Source organism: Geospiza fortis, unplaced genomic scaffold (assembly GCF_000277835.1).
Source record: "Geospiza fortis unplaced genomic scaffold, GeoFor_1.0 scaffold217, whole genome shotgun sequence".
NCBI classification, from domain to species: Eukaryota; Metazoa; Chordata; class Aves; order Passeriformes; family Thraupidae; genus Geospiza; species Geospiza fortis.
Genome location: NW_005054392.1, coordinates 821,336 through 841,693, shown reverse-complemented (window position 1 = coordinate 841,693; position 20,358 = coordinate 821,336). Strand labels below are relative to the sequence as shown.

Here is a 20,358-nt window from a genome sequence, read left to right as displayed (position 1 = left end):
TAAAGGACACAGAGGCACATTCGTGTCTGCTGTCTTGGGATGTGAAAGTTTGAGCAGGGCACAGGGGTGCTAGGGCAGTGCCACATAAGGCATCTTGGGGTCAGAGATAGAACAGGTATGTTTTGGAGTGTGAGTAGGGCTTGACTTAGGAACTGTAGTGCCTTATAGGCTCAGCTATGCTGTTAGTGGGGTTTATTTGTCCATTTCTGCCATACTGCTCAGGTGGTCTTGTGAGCTCATGATTTGCTAGTTTGGAAGTGTCCGCACTCTTAGCTTTATATGGGTCTGGTGGCCTAAGTATATGCAGAAAATTTCTTCTAAGAGTCAAAAAGGGACACACAAATCTTTACTTTAGTGTTTTTTTCTTTTTAAATGTTTAACTTAGCAAAATAAAAACCTGTGTTTTCTCTGCTCTATTTAGTTTTGTACATACAGAAGCAGTTTTGATGCAAAAGGAACAGTGTGTCTTGAGAAAGTTTTGAGTAGAAGAGTCAATGTTTTTTGACACTGCGCTGTTTTTTGGTGGACTGTTAGGAACAGAAGTGCCTAGGCAGTGGGAATAGGCAGAGTGGGAATGCCATGCTGTCAAGTTGCCTTCAGAAGCTATGATCTCAGTGACAGTGGGTGATGGGGTCAGAATAAATGTGGTGTTTCCTCAGGATGGCTTGGGACTGCAGACTGGTTGGGAGCAGGCAGCATCAACATGGTCAGCTTTGCTTTGGCTGGACACCACAACTGTGCTTTACAACTCTGTGAGCCCACTGGCTGCACTCTACTAACAGCTTCACATTTTGTTAACTCTTCCATGTGGGGATTAAAGCTGGTGTCAAAGTTTACCTCTGTGCTGATGGCAGTGGTGTTACAGAAACCATAGTGGAAAAACTGAGGAAAAACCTTGAGACACTGGAATAGCATTTTGTAAGGCTGAAATGCTTTTGTTCAGCTCTTTTGGAATGTGAACGCCTCAACTGTTGTGCAATACTTGCAATTTCTTTAAAAAGCTGTTTTGAAATCTGAACCCTTTTTTTAACATTAGCATGTCTATTCTGGTTTTTATTTCTCCTCATAAAATTTGACTATGCAAAACTGAACTAAAAATTGATTTATTTTAGACAAAATTGGGGGGTTGTTGTTGTTTTGTGCTTTTTTTTCTTTAAAAAACTTTAAAGGGAATGATGCAATAAGACAACTGACTTTCATGTTAATGTTTCTGGTGCAAGGTCAGGAATAAGGTTTTGTGCTTTAGAGTGTTTTTTTAATGTGCTGATAGGAACTGGCTGAAAGCAGTGCTAACACCATGTTATTTGCTTATTCTGTTTACCTCTTGGTAATTTAGGCTAGCAGAGTTCTTTCTAAGTAACATGCTTGCCTACCAGATTTTTTTTTCTTTTTAGTTTAGTTCAGTTGCCTGGAAAAAAAAAAAGTTTTTATATTATTTGTTGCCTGCAAGAAACCTCTGTGTGGATGGGTCGTTTCACAACAGCAGGAGATAATCTTCACTGCATCAACCATTTGATGCAGTGAGTACAATGTATTTTAATCAAAGAAGAAACTTGTTAATAGCAATGTGCTGGAATGTTTCTTCCATCACTTTATGTCGGTTTCTCTATTAGCAGCCTGGCACATGTGAATTTTGGGCCTAAAAAAGCTGACATCATCTTCCTATGTATATTTGATTAAATGAAAGCAGTATGATGCAACCGTGTCTCTATGATTTGAGACTGAGTATTCACCTTTAAAACTCATGATAAAATATCATAGTATGAGTTGGTTTAATAGAGAGGATACAGAGGCAATTATTTCTAGTAACACAAATAGGTGAAAGGGAAGGATAAACCATGTTATAATAAAAGTAGTTGTAAAACAAGGAAGGAATGAAAGTAAGTGTGTGCTTGTTCAGAAAAGCAAAGTAAAGCAAAAGTATCATGTCAGATTATTATATGAAGGAAGAGTTCAGCTTTAGCTAGTTAAGAAGATACTGGATGTTGTTATCTCACCCTAAATACTGTCTTGCAGTTTAATAATGCCAAATCTTAATGGAGGAAATTTTCTAAAATGTGAGGGACAAATTATCATCCTGCAAACTTGTGAAATTCTGTCTTGTCATGTCAAGCTTTTACCATGGTTACTTCTCAACTCAGTTATGCCTGATTGTAGTTAAGACTCTACAACATAGTTCTGTTTTGATTCTTACAAATGAATTATGTGAAGTATGGGTCGTGGAGCCCTGGATTGTAATATAGAGTTACACTGTTTGGAGCCAGTTGTCCATGTGAGTACTAGGACTCAAGTGGTATGAGCTTGTGTGGTAGTTTTGTTTGTCTATTCAGACACTTCTTTTCCCATAATCTCTTCTCAAATTTAGAAACAGGTTATTGGTTTTGTCTATTTTTTACCTATTTGGCAACCAGACATTTTTCAGTCGCAGACAGGATATCAGCAGTGCCTGTGTAATGGCTGTGAGGGGATTGTCTGCCTTTCAAGTCTCTGTACAGCTGGCCATCTTGTAAGGCATTGTGCCATCTGTTCCCAGGGCTGCCCACTTGGCTTCCCACAGGCTTTGGAGCAGAAAGAGCCTTGTTTGGAGAGCCTCAGTGGAGAACAGCTGTGCTTCAAATGGACCGGCTGCTAGCAGCAGAATCTTGATGGGCTTTGTGTGACTGATGCAGCTGGGTAGGACTGAGCAGTTACCCTGTACTGGGAGAAACTGTACAGTGCACCCCATCAGGTGTTCATTGCCTGTGGATAAAGTTTTTCCATGATTCTTTAATCAGATAATCAGATCTGTTTGAAGTTCCTGCATGATTGGACCCATCAGCTTTTTCTTTTGCAGCATTTTTTTACAAAACAATATTAGGTGAAATGTTCTCTGTAGATTTATGTGGTGTTAGTCTTTGAGAATTAATGAATATTCCCTTTTAACTTACGCCAGGTGCTTTATATTCTTTGCTGACATCTTTCCCCTTTTTTGTTCTTCTGCTGCTACTGCGATTATACTGCCCCAGTTAGCAGTCCTGGATTCTGTTGTAGCACACAGTGAAAGAGAAAAGGAATAGAACATGATCACTACCTGCTTACCTGTGAGCAGATCCAAGCTCACAGAAATTCACTAATTCACTGTAACCTGTGCCATCACACTGTTAGAGCTGCTGCTTAGCTGTCCTAGAACAGAATGACTTATATTTGCTGTCCTCTTTGCAGGTTCTGTGGCCATCCACTCTAAATATCACTGCTGGAGTACTAAAACAGGGATGAGAAATCATAGGAAAACTCAGGAGAGACATTCTTAATTCTAAAAGAGGATTAAGAATGATAGGGCCATTTTTTGTGCACATTGGAGTTTTGTGTGAAGGCGTTTAGCAGCACAGGAGGGGACAAGGGGCTGCAGAGTATGGAATGGGATCAATGGTAAGCTGAAAGAACACCCCAGTTCTTAGGGACTTGAATTGCTTCTTGGGGTTGTCCTTTCATTCTGGCTCTGTCAAAGCACTGCTTTTTCAAATATCCCAGTGAATTCAGAACCTTTTGAATTACAGGCCTGTCTGAAACTTGTATGGTACTTGCATGTTAATACTGAAAAGTGTATTGTAAGTTATACAACCAAGTTTTACACTCACAGTTGAGGCTTCTCCAGAAACTGGCAGTGCAATGGTATGGACTACTGCAGAGTTCCCATGTTCTGTTCTCAGTGGTTTTGTTACTGCAGGATTGGCTTACCATGCTTTTAAAAAATAAGGGATGTGGGGTTATTTGCTGAAGTATATAACCACAAGACATATCTACAAAGCACTATAAAACACTCTTCCCCTCTACCCTCAGGCTGTGGATTTTATTATGGTAACATAAAAACAGTTCCTCTGTTGAACTTAAAGGGTGCTCTGTAAGTGTGCGTCTTCAGCCCTAGGACTGGAAAGATGGGGATTTGAATTATCACTGGAGCACTTTCTAGCAAGTGTGGCTTGTCAGACCAGGCATTTTGTCCTGAAAGACTGGTACAAGAGCTGTTGGCCTGCCACATCTGTTTCCCTCCCCTTCAGGAGGCATAAAGAACATATGGCTCTTGAGCACTTAACAATATGCAGATATTGAAGGGGTACCAATCAGGCCTGTGATAACAGGGGCAGTGCTGTGCATCCCTTCTTCCTGCTGTGGGTGGAAGTGGCCTAGCTGGGATGGTGCTCTGCTCTCCTGTGAGCTGCTGCTTCCTTTCCCCAGCACTCCTGCCCAGCTTTTCATTGCAGTTGGCACGCATCTTGTTGTTTTTGCCATCCTGTAGATTTTGTTACGAGGTACGTGTAGGAAGATTGGCCACAGCAGGACCCATTGAGTTTTGAGTGTAGTACTGCAGGAGACACCAGTGGGAAGCCATGGGAAGACAGCAGTGTGAAACCCACCTTCAAGGAAGGGTTAAGACTGAGCTGGAACACTGCTGTTTTCTGTGGGAAGATAAGAAGAGTAATGAACAACCTGTTCATAAATTGCACATGAGAGCATATGACAACTGAGTAGAATGGATGTACAGAATATGGGAAGATCTCAGTAGAATTTGTTGGATCTGGGTGTGAACAGACCAGTCCCAGGAATAGCAACAGCATGAGTTCTCTGTTGTATGTGAACACAAAATTGCAAAGGTCATGATGCAGCTGCTGTAGGGGAATGCTGATCACTGCTCTGAGTTTCTGAGGAGCTTTATGAATCTGTACCATTAAGGAAATGCATCACCATCACCTGAGATGGTGGTGAGGACAGATGTCTCCCAAGGAGATGCTGCAAGGACAGACAGATCATGCAGCAGAGGCAGTCTGACAATCTGTGTGCATCAGAACAAGGAGCCCAGCTCATTCTTCCCAGCTGTGTTCTTGGATCTCTTGTGCTTGTCCAGCTCTTCCTTGCTTGTTCAACTGGCAGAAGAATGGTCTGACAAAAAAGGGAAAGTTTTTGTTCCAATTTAATGAGCTAAATTACCTCACTGACTTGGGATGGATGAGGAGTGCAGGAGAGATTTGCACTTTCTCTTTCAATGGCAGAGGCAGCAAATGGTTCAACTGTCTTATTTGTCTGCATCTTACAATCTGATTTTTGAACCTTTGACAGCACAGAAGTGAACCACAGAAATATTTCATTTCTTAAACATGTAATGTGTTCTTCAAGTGCAAGTTTTCAGTATGTTCTAGAATTCATAACAGTGCTTGTGGATACTGTGTCAACAGAGCTGACAGCTGTTTTGAAGGAAATTAATCATTGTATGTATAGCTAACTTTGTACATTTAACAGTCAATTGTTGAACATATCTAGCTTCCTTCATGCCCTTCACTTTCAAATAAAGTATTTGATTAAAAAGAAAAAAAAGGAGGGGATTTTCCTATTTTTCATCAGTCATTTCCTTTTTCTTGTAATCTCAGTGAGTCTCTTTGTAGATGTTGAAAAAAGATTGTGAAATACTTTCTGTGTAAAAAAACGTCAGATGTAAGTCATGGCTTAAAAATGAGGGACTGTTAAGACTGCCCGGAAAATCCATCTTCTGTGCCCTCTGAATTCCCAGAAAACAGAAAAACCTAGGAACAAAGTTTTGGTAATCTGTTAAACAGTTTGAGAGTTTAAAAGACTTAGAGCTCTGAATGCTAAGAGCTAAAAGATCTAAAATTTTGGTGGATTTTTATTTTATTATTAATATAAACAATTCTTAAAATATGAGAAGGAAATGAGTAGTTTGAGGAAATTACAGGAAGACAGGATAGAATATATCCTGTGTTTATACTGTTAATACAGTTTATATTTTCAGTTACAGAGTTCACTTCTCTGACTAATTTGGCAATTTTAATTTCCTTTGAATAGCTAGGATTTAAGTTTTGAAGAAAAGTCAGTATAAAAACCTGTTTCATAGAAGGGGCATTGAGGAAGAAATTTCACTTTGGTCTCGGTGGCCAGAGAGTTTTCCTACTGATATGCCAAATGGGTCTGAAATATTTCCAAGTCACTTTGAACCAAAAGGTTGTCTGTGCTAGGGTTGAAACCATTCTTCTCATGATGCTAGATTTCAGCTGAATCAGACTTGGAGGTTGTTTTTCAGTTTTTGACAGTTCTGGCTACTTGAGTATGCTCATTAACACCCATTGTTTCAATGATTTTTTGACATTCTTGTCACGCTTCTGTCATGCTTTCTGTTCCTGAACTGGGCTGTATTATGTTAGGTATTGTATATTTCACATATTTTCTGGCTGAAAACCTAGTGTTGTGTAAAAATACAAAATGAAAAGTCTTTTTGTGTATTTACATTTTTATTTATTTTAAATTCTGAGCATGTTCAACTTTTTATTGAGACATGACTCACTTTTTAACTGTTGGTTGTGAAACAATGAGTCAACTACAGAGCTAAAGAAGATGCTGAAGGTATGGAGATGTTTTCCAGAGGAAAATGGGTCCACAGAATCACTAAGTCATTTAGGTTGGAAAAGACCTCTAAGATCAAGTCCAGCCTCTGACTGACCACCACCCAGCTAACTAGACCACAGCACTAAGTGCCATGTCCAGGCGTTAATGAAATGAAGTTATAATGATTTAAGATTCCCACAGGCCAAATATGGAGCTTAACATTGTTTTTGAAGAGGTGTCTGAGGAAGGCAGTGTAACAATCATTACTTTTGGCTACATGCAAGCAAGATTTGATTTTTGTATGTAGTTTTTTTGGGGACAGACCTGGGACACTTAAGGTCTCATTTGCAAAGCAGCCCCTGAAATTACAAGGGAGAAATGAGAGGATAGAATGAGTGATTCAATAATTAGGGTTTGAAAGAAAGAAGCAAATCCCCATTTTCTGTGAGTTTGAGGTGTCCCGTGTGGCCTAATTTGGGAATCATAACCAAAGAAACAGAATTTCTGCTGGCAAAACTGAATGTTCTTTAGTATAGACTAACTTCACTTTGAAGACTAACTGGAGTGCTTAAAAAAACATTTACAGAGAATCTGATTTTTACCTTTTGTGTATTTGTGGTCTATTATTTTTCAGCTAATATGAGAGACTCCCATTATATCCGTGTGAAACAAGTGATTATTATTATTATTGTTATTTTATCTTTATTACAAAAAACCACCAACTATACATAGGGGGATGCACATGTCATTCTTTCTCATCAATCCTCTTTATTAAAAAGAAGGGTGAAAAAGCCAGACTAATCCTTACATGAAACAAAAAAGAATATTCCTTTTCCTTCTGTCTGCTGGATAGAAAGCCTGGGAATGCGCTCTGGGGTTAGTAACAAGTCATTCTGCCAGGACAGTACAAGAAAGTTGCAATGGCGCATGTGTTTTCTCAAACTCACATCTCTTCTGTTTGGTTTTTTTCCAGGAAGCAATTAGAGTTGGTGTTATGATGCTGAACACCAGTGGAGAACTCCACAAAGTACAGGTTTGTCCGGTTTTTCTATTTATTCAGTGAATTAATATGCAGCAAAACAAAGTCTGCAGCAGCTGCAAGTATATCCTTTACTCTGACATCAGTCAGTATGGAGCGTGTTCCTCTGAGAGCAGAATTGCAGCACAGGGGCAGGAAACATACACTCATTCTGGCTGTCTTTCTTTCAGGTTCTTTTTAACATCACCTATGTTAATGGACAGGTATATCTAAATGACTTTCCTATGAAAAGCGGGGTTGCCCACATAACATGCCAAACAATAATATGTGAGTATTCTCTTTTCTTTTTTTTTTTTAATTTTCCTCTCTCCCCTGGGGTATTTGGCTTCCCTGTCTAGTAACTAAAGTTTACAATGGCTATGTGTTCTGTATTTTGTAAACCAGAGCATTGTGGAAGCAAAATATTTCCCAAGGTGGGACAATTTTGGTATTAAAATGGATCAAAAAAATCTTACCGCCTTCATCTCAAGTCACATTAACAGGCTTGTCTGTAAATGGTCTAATCTGAAATCCAGACCCTGCCCATCTTTTCAAAAGCATGTTTTGCACTACAAGCTAGACAATGTAAACAGAAGGATGCAACCCCACCCTGCTGATGGCTGTGTCCCTGGGTTGGTTGGCATATGTCCAGAAGGACATTCAATAACAAAAGTATGAATTGTTGTTAGGAAGATCTTTTAATGATATCACTTCTGTGTCTATTGGACAAACAAGTTTCTGCTGGATAGGATATTATAGGACAAATACTGAACTATAATGACTGCAGTAGTTAATGACTTCAAATTATCTTGAACCTGCTGTTTTTCCACTGATTCAATGCTACATTTTTTTGTGAAAAAACAGAAAGTACTGTGTGATTTTTTGGAGATCCACAGAGCATATTGTATAATTAATTAAACAAGGACCATTATTTGCATTGGGAACAATCTTCTGCTGTATGAGATGCAGTCACTCTCTAGGTTGATATCTGAGGTCATCCTCATCAGGCACTTACTGAATACTAACACTTTTTCAAATTGCTTCTCTGAGCTGTGACCTTGTTGCTTGAACCCTTCTTTCCCAAGCATGATCAATTATTAATTTGACAGTATTTCTTTTCTGGAGAGGGAGAGCAGTAATCAAATTCTCTTTTACTGGTACAAAACCACAGCAAAACGTCATTTACTTGCAAAATAACTCACTCCAGAAAAACAGGTATAATTTTATTGACTAATTCTGAGAGCTCCTGAGCATTCTTCTGTAGTTCCTATTTCCCAAATCATAGTTGTAGTATGTAAAACAAAACTTGACCTTAATATCATGCTTTTGAATATTGGAGACCACATACTCTGACATTATTGTCAGATTGTTCTTGGCACCTACATTCCCACTTGAAGTTCCCCCAAATGTCAGTTTTGGAAGTATATGTGTCACTCCTGGGAATGCAGTGGTGGTTGAACAGCCTGACACATGGTAAAAGCTGGAAACACAGGGAGCTCCAGCTGCTTGGCCTCTTAGGGGCTTTGGACCTTTAGTGCATCCTTGCTGCTCCAAGTCAGAAAGCATTCAGCAACAGGTTAGTGCCCTGGCTCACATCTGTAGGGAATGTCCTTCTGCCACTTATTCTGGCAATGGAAGACATTACTAAATTATGCCAGAAAGTATTTTTCTATATTTTAAATAAGAAAAGTGGCTTTATGAGGACAGAGATCACAGCATAAAAGTAGTGGACGCACTGAGTAGTTACTGTGTGACTGAGAGACCCAAGTGGAGCCTTATCCCACATGACCTGACAGGCCCAGAACTGCAAGTGACACACACATAGCACCAGTGGCTTAGCAGCAGGGATGGTTTGGTGTCAGTTCATGTCCCTTGGTATCTGCATGCTGGAGAGATCCCCCACCTCCACTCTTGTGCTTCTCCAGGACTTCAGTTCTAGCATGCCCTCACCTGAAGCAGAGGTGTGGTAACTGGGAGAAGGATACTGAGACTATGCAGAAACTATGAAAGGCAGTTCCGTGTGTACTTGTAGAATATTAAGTTGTTGAAATAGCTGAAAGCTTTTGGGTAGGAAGAGAGGTTGAGGTGTCACCAGTCACATATGAAAACAGAGAGGGGGACAGAAAAATACGTAGGAGGGAACTGGCACTCATCTTGAGCAGGAGATGCAGTGTGCCTGGAAAAGACCAATTTGTTTCTGTATTCAGAGGAAGGGGAATGTTGTGCAAATGAAGATGTTTACACAGGTGGCGGGTTAGGCTGTGACATTACTCTTATGAACTCCTTTGGACAACTGAAATAAGAATGCAGCAGTAACCAAGCCAAAGAGCTCTGCTTAGAGTGCTTAAATGCAAACCTCAAAGGCAGAGATGTGACATTGTTTGCAGGCTCCCTGAGTCAGGGGATTGTATAGCTCTGCTGTGTTATGAGAGCTGCTCTGGGTCTGATTTGGTGATATACTGGTAAAAAAACCATGGCACCTGTTTTGACTGTTGGCCCAGATTACTGCTGGTTGTAAAAGCAGTTGCTGGAAGTGTTAAGGACATCAGCACAGCACACATGTTCTGTACTATTGTTCTGGCATCTCTGGCTCGATGCTAGTGGTAATCTGACTGCTCCATTCAGGTGCTGCATGTGCAAAGGCATCTGTGTCAGAGCTGCACCTGTTTTCTCTATGGCTGAGTACTGCTTTCTGGTTGAGGTGGTTTCTCTTTGAAAATCATGGCATTGTGTGTTAACAGTGGAGAACAGAAGCTTGGATAACTTACTGGATCAGCAGCACCTGGGAACTGTCAGTGCTCGAATCATGGTTCACGAGTGGCCTTTGGCATCCACTTCTGATTTGCAGCTGATTGTCATTCAGGAAGAAGTGACAGAAATTGATGGGAAACAGGTAAAAAAAGCCCTGCTACAACATTCTGCTTGTTTTTAATTTAGGAGAGGCAAGTAGTTCCCAGGGATTACAAGGTTTACATGTATCTGGCTGATGATTAGAACACAGAGTATATAATTAATGTTACCTAACACAGTACCAAGGGAGACAACAGCAGAGTTGGCAGCATAATAGTGGGGGTGTCTCATGAGGAAACTTCAAATTTTAATGCTTCTTTTCATATTTTAATAATTATCATTAACTTTATCACATGCACTTTGAATAAATGAACTTGTGCAGGCAAAGCCAGACTCACAAGCAAGAGCTGATTTATAAAATAATGTACAAAACTAACAAAAGGGGCACAGGCTCATTCTGTGTCTTGAGGTTTTCCCCATTGTTTATTCCAAGCTAACAAAATGTTTCAGGCAGGTAGCATGGGGAACAGCTTGCAGCAGGAAACTCTTATGGCAAGTGGGCTTACTGTGAAAGCTCACTACACCTGACAGCTTAGTCTTAGAAGTCTTTGCATGTAAGATAATTTGAATCTTGATAATGAACATGGATTTTGAGATGAACAAGCACCTCCACCCCTCTGATTCTAACTGTATTTGCACAAATAGCAGTCAATGTGAGGGGTTGCAATTCTAGCTGAGGTTGAAATGTGCAGAACTGAGTTCTCAAAATCACCTGTATGGTGTAGTTGATTTACTAACTAAAGAGATTCTGTAGAAAAGATCCAGCTGGTGAAGCCAGCAGCTGGCTTATTTCTGTGTCATATTTCTTGTTTCTGCACATCTGCATCTTACATGTAGCCAGCTTTTTTGATGCTGGCTTGTGTTCTGCTGCCTTTTTCTTTCTTTAAAGGATAATAATCATCATACCATTGATCCTTGATTAATTGCATGTTCAGCATACAGTAGTTTTTACAGGGATCTGTATCATGTCAGAATCTCAGTCTGTTAGTTAAAAGCCCCACTGAGAGATCTGTAGCTTTTCCAATGAGGTCTTTATTCCACTGATAACAGCCTAAGAATCGCGGTTTGATTCACTTGTTACACAACAATGGCATTGTATTTCAGGCCTCAAACTAGGCACCACAATGCATTTCAGATTTTCATAGGGACCTAGCAAAAACAACCAGAAGGCCAATGCTGTTTCCTTGATTGTTCCTTTAAGTCAAAAGCAGTCTCACATAATCCCAGCAGAGGAGCAGAATCACCTCCCTCAACCTTCTGGCCACACTGCTTCTGCTGCAGCCCCAGGGACAGAGTCTGCTTTCTGGAATGTGGGTGCACATTCCTAGGTCGTGTTGAGCTTTTCATCCACCAACATTCCCAATTCCTTTTCTCTAAGGCTGCTCTTTATCCATTTGCTGCCCAGCCTGTACTTGTGCTTGGAACTGCCCCAGCCCAGGCACAGCACTTTGCACTTGGCCTTGCTGAATTTCGTGAGGGGTTCATCTCTCAGGCCTGTTTAGCTGCTTCTGGGGGGCACTCTTCCCTTCAGCAAGCTGACCACACGGAGTCATCAGCAAACTTGCTAAGGGTGCACTCAGTCTCAGTGTCTGTGGTGCCAGCAAAGTTGTTACACAACAGTAGTGCAAATACCCATCCCTGAGGACACCACTTGTCACTGATCTCCATTTGGATATTGAGCCATTGGCAGCAACTTTCTAGAGTGCAAGCATCCAGCCAATGCCATATCCACTGCCTGGTCCGTCTGTCAAGTGCATGTCTCTTGGCTGGAGAGAAGGAGTTCAAACAGGATGCTGTCAAATGCTGTGACGCTTGGCTTGCAGTTGTTGAAAACAAGCAGTGTTCCTGCAAAAGCAGAAATGTCAGTCTTGCCTTAGCAAGAATTTCAGTGTTTGCAAGTGCTTTCACTACATATCTGAGTTTTCCATGCCCTAAAATGCCTCCCTGCAAGAGGACAGTGATATACCATGTAAGTGACTAAAAAAGCCCATGGATTGACTACCATGTGCTTTTGCAGGGAGCAAGACCCAGTCTGTTCAGCATATTTTCTGATGTGGTATGGTCTACAGAAGTGTGATATGTGAAAACAAAGAATACCAGTTCATGTTATAACATCTCTATGTGTACATCTTAATGGCCTGGAGTTTTCTGGGATGTACTGTTGGCCTCTGCCAGGCTGCTTCAGTCTTGCTTTAAACTCAGTAATATCATGTTTGCATCTTTTGTAGGTTTAGCAGGAAGAAGTAACAGAAATAGATATTTTAGTGAAGGACCTGAGAGTACTTAGACATTCCAACTACACAGTCCCTTTGAAGGAGAGCATGCTGTACTCCATGCCAAGGGACAACGACGTGTTATTTACACTGCCCAACCTCTCAGGAAAAGGTATCTCTCAGTGGTTAAGTAGCATTTTCATCCATATTCAATGTATTGCTTTACAGTGTAAGACAGCATCATTTATCCCTTGTTCTACATAGTGAAAATTTCATTAACAGGAACAGGTTTTATTTTATATGCCTTGGTTTTTATATTTTTTAAACACCTAAATTCAACTCTTCATATTAGGTATTTTATTTGTTTGCTTTCAAATCTGTTCTCCTTTGAAGTACTTGATACTTGGCAGTCTGCAGTCCAGACATCTGACAGGAATAAATTTCTCTCTCAGATCTACAATGGAAGTTTCTCTACAGCTCCCCCTTTTTCCTGAGAATGAAAGAGAAAACTGTAGAGGAAATACCTGTCTGGGTCAATTCCAAACCACAGAACAGTTTTCTGTTATTAAACTTAAACAACTTAAAAGCAATAGAAGTTACTTGATGTCTTAACTTTATTTCAGTTTTGTTTAATCAGAAACTGTCAAGGATTTAATTGGAGTAGAATATTTTAATCTAGTCCATCACCTTTTAATCTGACGACAGTTGAAATTTACAGCTAAGGGCACAGCTAAAGGCTGCACTGTAACACTGTTTCTGCTTCTTATCAAGTTCACTGCTCAAGTCAAAAAAAAGCCTTCTGTGTTCTTGCTGTAAATGTGTGAGAACTGTGCCCTCTGCAGAGAAACACAGCATGTTTTTATTTTCCTTCAGAGTGGGTCGAACAAAAAGCAAACTCTCCCCTAAATCTAGCTCTTCTTCTTCAGATACTCAAGATCCATTGCAGACTACCAGTCAGTACCTCATCCAGCAAGTAGAAACTACAGTGGATGAAGAGACATTACCTGGCAAATTACCAGAGACCCCTCTTAGGATAGAACCTCCATCTTCTTACAAGGTGCTTTTGCTGTTTGTTTGCTTGCTTTAATTATTAGTGTAATTATTATTATATAAATACAATTATTTCAAGACAGACAACCACTAAGACTAGTGGATTTTTGCGGATAAACCCCAAATAAACCAACCACTGTCAGCAGTGGCAAGTCCATTAGGAATTCATTTGGCTTCTAAATCTTGCCATGTTCAGAGCACACAGATACTTCACAATAGTCAGTCGTGACATTTACATTATACCAAGCTAAGCATTTATGACAATTTCAAATATTGCTTAGCTTTGAATTCCACCATTTTCTCCTGACTCTGCCCAGTGCTTACCCCTCTGAGAAATGGACCATGGGTCTCCCCTGCTGTAGGAAACACAGTAACAGCTGGAGAAGTTCAGTTCCAGCTTAGGCAAGGATGGGTTTCATGGCCTTCTCTGTGGCCAAAACACTCACAGTTACAACCCACTGTCTGCTCTGTTCAAGTGTCCTTCATTTTACAAAGGGGCCTTTAATGCACAGAGAACTAAATCTTCACCTGTTTCAAACCTTGAACAATAAAGATAGCTGAGCCACCAGCCAATTCCATCATGCTTTTATGTATGTTTTAAGTAAAATTATCACCATGTAATGTGATTTATCAGTAGCTAAAAAAAACCCCCAAAGCCCAGCAGTTGCTTTGTTTTGCAATGTTTGTATTTTTACCTGTTTTATAGGTGATGTGCCAGTGGGTGGAAGACTTGAGAAAAGGGTTGTGCAGATTCTGGTTTCAATCTCTACCTATCTTGTTTAGTTTCATGGAAGTTGTTGTTGTTGGAGTTGTTGGAGCAGCTCTTATTATCAAAGTCTTAAAGCTGATTCTCCCTTCCTGTGAAAATAAGTAAGTAATTTTTGTAATTATTTTTTTGCTTTGATGAAGGCAAAATATTGACTAAAAGAATCTTCCAAGAAGCAGGTTCATTCTGTAGGATATTTGTTGCAAGAATTCAATGAGAAAGCTACCGGTAAATTTCCATTCCAAGTGCACTTCTGACACACAGGCATTTCAGAGAGACATGGGAAAGTATTTCATTGGAAATGTCTTTAGCTGAGCTGTCATACTGCCAAATTTTTATGAAGTCTTCTAAGGACTACATTGTGAGATGCTATTAACATAATTCCAAGAAAGGAGGGTAGGAACTAGGTCTAAACAATTCCAACATCTCCAAATCTTTTCATACCCCTACTGTGTTGGAGTTTTACAGTAGTTCTGAAAGGTCTCAAATTTGGCTTTGCAAATTTGCTTGGGAATTCTCCAAGGTGGGGACCTACCTCTGTAGGCAGCTTCCATAGTGAAGTGGTGCTGGCACAGGTAGCAAGAGGCCACAGATAAAGCTGATTGCCCACAAGAGCTGTATCCACTCGCTGTGTTACCAGCAACACTAACACTTTTGGGAAAGCAAGGTCTCAGAGCAAGGGGCAGAAAGATGAATTAGTAACTGCAGGTCATAAATCAGTGTAGATTTAGTGCTGGAGTGGACAAGCACGTGCACTTAAAAGCAACACCTAAGTCAGCTCTGGAAGAGCTGTCCCTTGGAACTTCATGTTCTTTGGGAAGCGACTGAGAGTGCAGCGTGCTTCATCAGCCGCAGGCACAGCTGCCTCCTTCAAATGCAGCTAATCAGTTGTGCCTCTGAATTGCCCTGCATGCATTAATTTATGTATCCACTCAGGGTACAGGGGCTCTTGGTCCTTCTGACAAACCAGGAAAATGGAGGGCTGGAAGATCAGGAAGGTTGGAAACTGCAGTGACAAAAGAGGCAGTGCTCTCCCTGGCATTTCACACGGCGTGCTGTCAGATGGGAGGGCTCCCCTGGTTAGAGCAGAGACAGTGGAGAAACACTTTGTACTTTCCCCAGCAGTAAGCAGCTTACCACTGGCAGTAAGTAGCTTAACACTGCCATGTATGAAACTGAACTAAGTGGAACTGGGAAGAAAATTCTAATCCCAACAAACTGTTCAGCAAAGTGGATGATAACCTCTGTCCATAGCAGAGGTCAGTATGGAGCAGAGGAACCAGCTTGCAGTAATTTCTCTTCCAGTTGAGGAACGTGGGGCTTGCTCATGACTTGTTAGAGTGTATAAAGAAATTGAACTGCCCTCTCCATTTAAAAAAACCAAACTAAACCCCCAAAAAACAACCCCTAAACCACACAGTTATTTTCTTGCTACCTGTGTAAAGTGGTCCTCTAAAGAATGGTAAAGGTTTAACTCAGGATTGTAAACCAGTCAGAATGAGCAGGACATCTCATCTGGTGAACGACAGTTGCAGATGTGAGCTGGGACCTCATCCCAAGTCTTCAATGCCATTCTGCATTACACTGATAAAACTGGAGGCTGTTGCTGAGTCCTGGAGAATCAGCTACAGGTCCTGACAGCAAACAGTTTTAGGCTACTATGAAACTGAGCAGCTAGAGCCTGCACTGCTGACATTTCAGATGTAGAAACTGGGCAGAGGGAGCCCTCAGAAACCACAGCCAGTACAGTTTGGAAGCATTTTTCATTGCAACTTCATGTAAGAGATATTATGAGGGCAATATTTAGTTGATGCATTGATTTAAGAGTTTAAGGGAGTTTAAGAATAAGTCCAATTTTTAGAACACAGAATTGTTTTGTGTATTGTTTTCTAATGCCAGGTAACCTTACCTTTCAGAGGCATCCTTCTCCTGGATCAAGTCAGCTTTGTACCTGTGACTACCATCAGCCTGCCTTCAGACCTTTCAGACAGGAAAAATAATTTAGATGAGAAAGCATGTACTTAATACAGTATTTACTTTGGAGTTACTGGTTTTTAAAAACACACTTTTAGTTGATCTGATATTTGGCACCTGATCTTAATACCTTGTTTTTTTCCTGCTAAGAAAACTAAGCCAGTTGATTAATTGATAAAAGGCCACTCAGGCCAAGGCCCAAAGCTGACTTCCTTGTGCCTCTCCATAACAAGCAGCCTTTTCAGAAGCTTCAAAGTAGAACAGCTGCCTTTTCAGAAGTTACAAAATAGAGCAGCTTTCCACCCTGAGGGCTACCATTGGTTTTAACTTCTGTGAAGTCACTTTTCCACACCTCAGACAGGATGCTGGCTGCCTTCATGCCCATAAACCAAGTCAGCTGTCCTGACTAACAAGATGATGAAATTCAGGGTGTCCTTAAGTCTGGAGGTAGCATTCTTTTAAAAAATATGAGGAAATATTGCAAACATCAGCTGTGCCTGAAAACCTAAGTAAAGGTGCCCCACCAGGTTCCAGGTCTCATAGGGTTGAGTGTGTCTTGCCAGGAAGATACCACTACCAAACATTTGTGTTACTCAAAAGATCTGACATTTTGTATATGCAAAACAAAAATTTGAACAGAAGATTTATATTTCAAGCACTTTACATTTTATGGTCCCTTCCACTCATAAAAATGGTTAGCAGTTGTAACCAGCTTGCTTTTTGTATCTGTGACAGCAGTACTCTATGAAGTCCCAAAAGAAAAATGAAAATTGCATTAAATTCTACAGAAATACTGGCTTACTATTGCTGAGTAGGCCCAGTCTGCTCATGCCAGTTTGTACTGTTAACAGTTTTCAAATAAACATTTAAATTGTTTATTAGACTGTGTTCATGTGTGCATTTATAGTTAGGTAAAACAGTGGTTTGCCAAACATTTCAGACTCAGGGCACTGTCTGTTTCTTAGCTTTTCACTGTTCTTACTTACAGAAATTGTTTGTGAAAAGAATGAATAGGAAAAAACCTCAGAACTGTTAACTGCCTGACAGTAGACTGAGCACAGTTATCATCTGAGTGATCAGAATTACCTGTGTTCAGCTGGAGTTGTTAGAGTGAGGGAGAAAAGCTGGGATTCCCCCCTCCTCCTGGCCTAAGGAAAAATCATGTGTTTAATGAGATCCAAGTTACTCAGGTGTTGGTCTGTGACAGGAACAACTCTCACTGTCTTACTGAGCTGACAGCACTGCAGTGATAAGAGGAACATTTCTAACACCGACTTGGCCTTGTAAAAACACCAAACCAAACTTCACCACCCAGCAGTGCAGTGTGGGACACACCACACCAACTCAAGGTAACAGGAACACTGCTCAAACTTCCCTTTTTTTTTTTTTTTTTTTTTTTTTTTTTTTTTTTTTTTTCTAGTATCTTGTGGGTGGCAGGGGATTGCCACCCATGGCTGAGCAGGAAACTGCTAGGATTAGCACAGGAATGGTGACTGCACAGAGAAGAGCAAGTATTCAAACAGATGTAGACAAACTTGTCTGGTTTTGATATTGCCTGGCCCCTCCATTTGCATAGTTCAAGAAGAAGTGATGTTCAAGGCAGAAGTTAGGTTCTTCTGTGGGAAAAAAAAAAGATGGACAAGAAACACAATAGTTCTCCCTTAGTGCATAAACACAGTAGGAATTATGCTGCAGATGGAAACTTGGCAGCTGTTTGCATGTGCTCTTTGCATCCCTCCTTACAAAACTGGAAACCAAGCACCTGCAACAGCCACAAGGAGATTTAGCTGCTCTAAACAGCTGTCACAAATGCACGATTAAGCCTGAAAGTGTTGGTACTGCTTCAAAACTTGGCTGATTTCTGCAAAGTTACAAAGCAGCAGGAAAGAAGTATCACCATCATGTCAATGGAATTCTAAAAATAGTGCAAATCTTGAACACAGTAACTGCCAGACAGTTTCTGCTGCTTTATGGAGCTGGAGTTATCAAGTCTTTAAAAAGTTAAAGGTTTTGTGTTTCTGCTTTAGCACGCACATGGTTTTCCCAAATCACAAGTCTCATGCCTTTCAGAGGAGTGCTACTCCGAGCTGGCACCACTCTGAACTATTTTGTAAATTGATTAAAAACCACCTCACCCAACTAAAACAGTAAGGAAAGGGCAACTGTTCTGCATGCCAGTCATAGCAGGTCTCATTTTTCCAGGATGTGAACTGATGTGCCCTCTAGGGGAAGGTATATGAGAGGACTGGGAACTGAAAAAAAAACCCCAACAAAACCCATCTACCCAAAAAAATCCCTGGTGGGATAGTGGTAGGTTCCTAGAAACAGCATCATCTCCTCACAAGCACCTCACTGCAGCCCTTCCTGCCCTCAGAACTGTGTATCACCACATTGTGTGCTCCAAACCAAAATGAACCTCTGAGCTACAAATTCAGCCTCTATCAACTTTTCTTTCCTGTACTATGCATTAGAGATGTTAATTTTGTTCAATCAGAGTGAACAGGGCTGGTTGAGTACTAAATTACTGCTTTTAAGTTGAGGTTTCCTTTAGGAGTTCTCAAAATATATCACACTTAGTCCAAGTGGCCCCTCAATGGACTGCTGCCAAGGTCCAAAGCTTGCTTACTCTCCCTTCTTATGTGGGAGACAGATTAAATATTCTGGTTTGTTTGCAGTGAATTAGGAGAAATCTTTAACAACACCTGACACCTTCACTCTCATCCTTACATACAAACAGAAAAATAAGTACTAAGAGTACCTCCATCTTCAAAATATTGCACATTTGTATTAACTCTGACACATAAGACTATCCGAAAAGAGTAAATTTGTTTTCCGTTCTGGAAGTGAAAGAATATAAATGTACACACCTGTATACTCACCTCAGCTTTTTCCTTTCATTTCTGGGCTCATCATGCCAGATCCACCCAGGTATTCAGGAGCTCTCACAAGATCTCAGTGTCTAACTTGAGCCTCTCATTGCTGACGCTGCTGGAAGTCCCTTTTCAGCGTGTCCAGCTGTCACTCACAACATAGCAATGAATGTCAGCCACATGAACAAGATGCTCACAATAATGGCATTTACACAGCTGTGTCTCTGAGATGCACTTGCCTCCTACTCAGACTGCAACTTTGCATTACCATTATGAACAGGAATTCCACAGCCAGCTTTATACAGCATGGATCTACCAGCTGGAACAAGTCCAGACCTATCTGATTCATGAAAAATAATGATGTTTATCCATAAGCAGAGCTACAGCTGGCTGCACTGGGAGGAGCTAGCAGGAAGAAGTGTTTCTCAAACAGCAGAAGATGGATAGAAATTAACAGTGGTTTAGTTACAATTACCACTGTTCAGCAAAATCTAAAATTATTATCTGGATGGTTACTGCAGACTCAGATAATAAGTGGCATGTAGAAGCAGTTAAGTAATGAAAAATGAGAATTTAGGTTTTATGTCAATTGTAAAGTCAGGGTTATAAACTGAGCACAAACATAACACATGCTGCCTTACCAGAATAACTGTGTAAACCAGGACCCAACTCACCAGTCTAACGCTTTGCTGCTTGCAGTACCAGACCATCAAGAGAGAAACACCTATTGCAGAATTAATGCCAGAAAGCTTTTGATTTCTCAGACTAACAAGGAAACTACACATGTGACAGCATCACTGCTGGCTGCACAGAATTAGTTTACACCAGCTGGATGTATTTTAATATTATTTAACAGCTACTGTAAACCTATGATGATCTTAATCCCTTGCTCAAATTTCACTAACTTCATTGACTGTTCCAGCGTGACCATTGCTGTTCCACATCTCATCCTTTGCACAGGTTCTTTAACAACAGTTTAAAGGTAGAGTTCTCCAAGATTTAAAACTATCTGTGTAACTGCATCTTGTTTGTCCCATTTTCAAGTTCTCAGCATCCCTGACTCATTTAGAAGTGCTAGCTTGGGGGGTTTTATTGACACAAAAGCAATTTTTCAAGAGTAAGTACTGATAAAAGGAGTTCTAGTATTAAAGTAATTTTAAACTCTTGAAAATCAAATCAGATAACTGTCAGCATTTGAGAAAAATGGGTGACTTCTGAGCTTGTTCAAAGAGAGCTAGGCAGAAC

General features: G+C 40.5%; 1 protein-coding gene across 1 annotated transcript; it reads left to right on the top strand.

Annotated features, from left to right (window-relative positions):
- Nucleotides 1–7,342: 7,342 nt before the first annotated feature.
- Nucleotides 7,343–17,124, top strand: GINM1 (glycoprotein integral membrane 1). Its single transcript, XM_031060848.1, has 7 exons — nt 7,343–7,405; nt 7,582–7,678; nt 10,132–10,283; nt 12,469–12,625; nt 13,380–13,510; nt 14,210–14,373; nt 16,186–17,124. The coding sequence occupies exons 4-7, from the start codon at nt 12,562–12,564 to the stop codon at nt 16,292–16,294; spliced, it is 468 nt and encodes a 155-aa protein (XP_030916708.1). The 5' UTR covers nt 7,343–7,405; nt 7,582–7,678; nt 10,132–10,283; nt 12,469–12,561; the 3' UTR covers nt 16,295–17,124.
- The last annotated feature ends 3,234 nt before the right edge of the window (nt 17,125–20,358 follow it).